Source organism: Quercus suber, unplaced genomic scaffold, assembly GCF_002906115.3.
Source record: "Quercus suber isolate HL8 unplaced genomic scaffold, Cork oak 2.0 scaffold_427, whole genome shotgun sequence".
Classification (NCBI taxonomy): domain Eukaryota; kingdom Viridiplantae; phylum Streptophyta; class Magnoliopsida; order Fagales; family Fagaceae; genus Quercus; species Quercus suber.
Genome location: NW_027069878.1, coordinates 198280 through 204482, shown reverse-complemented (window position 1 = coordinate 204482; position 6203 = coordinate 198280). Strand labels below are relative to the sequence as shown.

The 6203-nt window shown below is 33.3% G+C and overlaps 1 protein-coding gene across 1 annotated transcript in view; it reads left to right on the top strand.

Annotated features, from left to right (window-relative positions):
* LOC112024853 (senescence-associated carboxylesterase 101) overlaps positions 1–5286 on the top strand; it is an 8383-nt gene extending 3097 nt beyond the window's left edge. Inside the window, exons 3-4 of the mRNA XM_065761749.1 lie at positions 3486–4022; positions 4298–5286. Coding sequence (XP_065617821.1) covers positions 3486–4022; positions 4298–5122 — 1362 coding nt within the window. The 3' untranslated portion in view covers positions 5123–5286. The remainder of the gene's footprint in view (positions 1–3485; positions 4023–4297) is intronic.
* The last annotated feature ends 917 nt before the right edge of the window (positions 5287–6203 follow it).

Genomic DNA, 6203 nt, shown 5'->3' with positions numbered 1-6203 from the left:
TCAATGGGATAACTGGTTTTGTTGTTTTTTTTTTTTTTTTTTTTTTGGAGAGAAACTGGATTTGGGTTTAATAGCAATATTGTGATGGAATTTTGGACCTTGGCTGGTGTGATTGGGTTAAGGTCATTTGGGTTTTCATGGGTTTCTTTGTGAAAGAGATGAAGAAATTCCTTTTTGGTTTTCTCGGCAACCAAACACTGAGCAGTGGAGTCTAAAGAGCAGACGAGACCATATGGGTTGTCCTTTTGATATTGTGGCTACTAATTAGGAATGAAGAAGATTTATGGGTTGTTCTTTTGATTTTCTTGGCTGCCAAACACAGAATGAGAAAGATCCATGTGACTTGGCTGCCAAACACAATATTATTAATAATTATATTTTAAGAAAAAAGTCTAAAAAAATCGTTGGAGTTTCTTTGGATTTTCTTGGCTGCCAAACACAATATTATTAATAATTATATTTTAAGGTGTGGTGATGATGAAACATTAAATGGTGCGGTGTTAATGTTCCACTTGCTTCTTGTCATTGTAGTCTTCCTTTAGAAATCCGAAGCAGCTTAGCACGGGGAGAGAATGCACAAACGGCCTTACACGCCGTTAATGATTAAAGGACCAAATTGGACATTTTAAAGAAGTTTTGGATGTTTTTTGGCATTATCCCAAACCTCGTAGGTTATTGTATTTTACCCCCTTTTTTTTCGTGAGAATTGATGTTTGATTATTAATTATTTATTTAATACTCCGATTTTTTCCATAGATTTCTGTATTTTCCCAATATATTGATCCGTAACCCAATATATTAAGTAGGGGGGACCCAATTTTATGTTATTGATGTGTTAAGTTAAGTGGTCATGTGGACACTATATAACCATTTTTTACTAATTATAGATAATAAAAATAAAGAGAGGGGTTAATTTGGACAATTTTTAAATTTCCGTTTAAAAATCAAAATAATACAAAATTGATAGCTCAACTTGCTAACCAAACGCAACCAATGGGGTCTTTTTGCATTTGAATTATTTTTGTTGATATTTCTTGATGCAATTTTAAGATATATAAATATATATATATATATATATTAATATCATTTTTCATTATCCATTCCAAGGAATTATGAAATATCATGATACAATATTTAAAACTATTTCCCTCATTGTCAAGGATGTTATAGTTGAATTGATACATTCTCATACACAAAGTGCTTGAGAATTATCAATGCGAGGTTAGCAGTATATTGTAATTATCTCAAAAAAAAAACTATTTTCCTATTTAAATTTTATCTATCCACTATCTTATAATTTATAGTATGTTCCAACGTACTTTTTTTTTTTTTTTTTATATAGGAATTCTGATTTTTGTCCTTTTGTTTTGTACTATATGTTTTAAATTAAAAAGGATAATTTTAGGAACTTATGCCTTTAATCAATCCTCCTAAATTAATGATGTTTTTTTAAAAGTTTGATTTTTGCAGGTCAACAAGATAGATTATAATCATTTTCATATCTATTCTAGAGAGAATTCCAATGTCATAAGAGCATTCTTATCAGGTGTGCCAAATGTCAAATATTTGGCATTTGGCACACCAGACCTCAAAATATGAGCCTCATGAGATGTTTCAAATGTCAAAAATTTTGGCACACAACTACAGTACCGTCTCAAATATGAGACGGTACAGACATCTATGCCAAATTTTTTTATTATTTGTTTATTCACTCAGACTTTCTCTCTCATATATTCAATTGGACTCTCTCTCTCCCTTTTCTCTCATCTGCGTTCATTCTTTTCTCTCTGCATCTTCGTTCTTCTCTCTTGCTGATCTCGCCGAAGCCCAATCTCGCCGGAGCCATAGTTGTCCTCCACAGCTCCCTCACTCTCATTCTCTTCTCTCTCATCCTCAAGCCACCTGAAGCCGATCTCGCCTAAAAGCCACCTCAGGCCGCTGAAACCGATTTCGCTTGAAGCTGTCTGAGCAATCTCGCGCTGACGTCTCCCGCTTGAGCTGTGGGTTTGTTGATTTGGGATAGTTTGAGGTTTGTGAATGTGGTGGATTGTGGGTTAGTTGTGGCGGTGGTACTGTGGTTGTGGCGGCGATTTGGTGGTTGTGGTGGTGTTATTGGGTAGTTGTGGTTGTTATTTTTTGGGTTGTTGTGGATTTTGTTTTTTTTTCTGGTTGTGTTTTTTTTTTTTTTTAAGTGCCATTGGTGGATGTGGGTTTGTGCCGGTGGTGGCTGTCGGTGTTGTTGCGACAGTGGTTGTTGGTGGCCGTTGTTGCAGTAGTGGTGGAGGAGCTGTTGTTGTTGTTGTTGTTGTTGGAGGAGGAGAAGTTTAATATATTATTTTAATGTGGTGTAAATATTATTTTAATGTATAGAAGGGAAGAATAGAACATCTGATAAATATATGGGATGTTGTAAAATGATGTGCTAAAATAATAAAGTAGGTTTTTGGTGTGCCAAAATGGCATTTTTATGAGAGACCTTTTACTTTTAGCATTCTCAATTTCAAGATTGTTTTATTTTTATAATTGTGTTTTTTTATTATTAAATTATGATATTTGTGCTTAATTAGGTTCGTTGAAATTGTAAGTTTTGTTCATTTTGATTGATTTGGTCTGTAGTCTTACTTTGATTTGTTCATTGTCTAATGGGTTTCTTTCATATCTCTCTCTCTTCTATGTCAAAGGAGTCATTCTTGACTCCGTATACTCATGGCTTTGGACATTGTAAATCAATTCACCTCTCCGTTCTTGGTGTCAGCCGTTAAGAATGATTAATTATTATTGAATACTATATTCTTTGACTTTGCATACTCATGACTTTTGACATTTTTAATTTATATTTACATTTTATCTCTTTTTATATTGTTTTATGCTATCTTTAATCTAATAGATTGTATAGTAAATCAAGTTGACATTGTAAATCAAATTAGGGGTTTTTGTTTTTGTGAGAATCATATCCAAATTATAGTTTAGTTGGAGCATTTGTTAGATTAGGTCAAATGGAACAAATCAAATCAGGTAAAAAAACACATATGTCTCCAGGCTTATTTTCACATGTTAGTCAGATTGTAAGTTTCGTGCAATATGGTTCAAAGGAGTAAAATCTATACTACAATTTTCTACCATTCCAAGCAGCTCCCCACTTGCTATTGTAAGATTAATTTCAAAGCTGCATTTCTTATTAGTATGAAGATTTTAATATTAATTTATGCGAACTTAATTTGGTAGTAATATTATGTTTAGATAATGTATCATTGAGCTGAAGTTATATATTTCGAATACATTAGGAAGTTATATTTATTAGTTTTGACATAATTGTATGTCTATATTTCCTTTGAATCCACACGGAGTTGGTGACTAACATTCATAGTTACCATGGCATGCATTAACATTTAACAATGTGTACAATATGTTATGTAATTTTTATTGAACTTTGAGAATTTGACAAGGCTAGTTATTAACACTGTAAGATTCATATCATAATGCAGATTGACAATTCCAAACCTTTAATTATCACCGGAAACTCTCTGGGAGGATCTGTTGCCACTCTGTTCACCTTATCACTACTAGAAAAATTCAAATTTTCAAAAACCAAAGGCCCACTTTGCATCACTTTTGGTTCACCCCTTATTGGTGATGAGAACCTGCAAGAAGCCATATCTAAATATGTAGCATGGAACTCTTGCTTTTTGCATGTAGTTTCTGACCAGGATCTAGTTCCCAGAGTCTTAATTAACAGTTACCAGCCTTTTGGCATATTTCTCTTCTGTTCAAAGCTGGGTTGTTCTTGTTTTGAGGACCATCATACCATTTTGGAGTTGTTGACAACAACCAAGTCAGGGACTCTTGAAAATCAAGATCCTAATAAAGTTTTTGAGTCCTATGGTACATTTGTGAAGGATCTCAACCATAAGGTAATTTTCAAGGATGCTACAGATGACGAGTCCTTAATTGATTGGACTACAACACCATTACGGGCAGGCATTATTACACAACTAGTAGCAATCGAGCTGGTGCAATCACAGGTAACTCAGTTACAACTCTTTTTGGATCGTATATAATTAGAATGCTTATTTGAGTTATGTCATTGTATGGTACAGATAATGTTACACCTAGGCAATACACTAAATAGAATTATGTAATGAATGAAATACTTATGGATTAAGTATTAATAACTAACCAAAGCCTTTATTGTTTCTTACATGGATAAACATTACTACAATTTGAAGTCTTTGTCTTTGTCCTTTTGATGTCTCAAAACTCCCCTTCTAGCCCAACTCATTTTTACAAGTTATTGCAGCAACAGCAGAACGTTGACATCAACATTATCATTACAAAGATAGAAAAATGGGCAAAAATTATGGCAATTTTAAACCAGCAGGCTTTTGATCCCACCAGGGGGTTGAATGACATTAAAGTGTATATGGCCTATCTAGAACAGTATAAGAAGGTGTCTAAAGAATATAAAGTTGGATACTATGATAGATACAAGAACGAAATCGATAGGAGTGATATTGAGCTGGTAAAGCATAAGAAATTCCTCACATGTTACTGGGAAGAAATGGTTGATCAAGCAGAGAAAAGGCCTCAGACAGTAGGTGCCTCCCTTCGTACCCGTTCACTCTTCGGGGGAACAAATTACCGAAGGATGATTGAACCACTGGACATAGCTGATTACTACAAGGCAGGCAAACAAGACTACATAAATCAAGGAAGGTCAAAACATTACATAATATTGGAGCAATTGCTGAAAGAAACGGAGAAACCTTCAAGTGGTCCAAATGAATTGAAGAAACAGAATGTGGCGTCAAGTCTGACAGAGGATTCTTGCTTTTGGGCACATGTTGAGGAGGCTCGCATTTCATGCAAATTGCTGAGTAGCGGAGAATCAAATGATATGGAGAAAGAAACAAACAAACTGATTGAGTTTGAAAACTATGTATACAGTTTGATGAAAAATTATGCAGTATCTTCTGAGATTTTCTTACCTAAGAGCAGCTTCATGACATGGTGGAGAGAGTATAGAGAGATCAAGGGAACTTTTTATCATTCATATCTCACTGGCTTAATGAATAATGAAGAGAATTACGACAAGTACGCTAAGGGCTGCTTGGTGATTCCCTGAAGGTTTATATGATTTTGATCACATATTTCAATATTTATGTGTGCACTTCCCTTCAAACATTTATGGTATTTCGAAGTCATTCCCCAATAGATTGTAAATTAAAGAAAATCATCTTTTCAACTTTTTTATTATTTTTATAAATTTTTCATGTCTTGCTTTTTCCATTTTTGGGTTGGATACTTGGATGTATGTGAGCACATTTTGGATGAGCATAATTCTCCTCAACAAGACCATTCATGATTTGTTGAACCCTAGAGTCTTAATTTCACCCCCACAATCCTTCTGCAACTGAAATGGATTCACAAACTTAAGGTTACAAGCTGCGTGAGTCTTTTCTCTCGTGTTTGTAATTCAGTAAATTTGGGGTCTAAACTAGTTTAATTAGGTAATATCTCTAGAAAATATTGTATAATTTATTTTTTGAAAAGCTCAATATCATATATTAGGATCGAGATGGGTTCAAGTTACACCTGGTGTAACTTGACAAGAGTTACACCATTTGTAGACCGTAGATTTGTAATTGATCTAATAGTTAAAAAAATAGCATTAAATACTAATTGATTTACACCTCATTCACTTAATTATTAGCAATTTTGTTTCTTTCTCCTTATTTATTATTTAAAACCTTTTACTATAATATATTCCTTTTTTTGCCAATGACTTAAAAAAAAAAAAAAAAATCAAACACAAAAAAATAAAATTTAGACAATAGTTATAGCACTCTATTTTTGTCTAAAAAGTTTTTTCCAAGTATTTGATTTTGACTTAATCCGACTAGGTGATTGATCTAACCCAATCCATTCATAAAGTCTTTATTATAAAATTTTTAACTTATTTTTAACGTGTGTTTGTATATTTAAGTTATATTAAACTTTGTATATTATAGATTAAAATACTAATAGTATTTTATTAAAAAAATAAGCCAAACACATTGGGAATTAGAGATTGTCATCCATACCTTTCTCTATACACTTGCTTGTGGTATCTCCTCAACCCTTCCCTCTCCATTTCCATACCATTGAGAGGTTGATAGCCCAAACACTTACCACACCCTATGAGAGTGCTGTGTGACGTTTTGGTG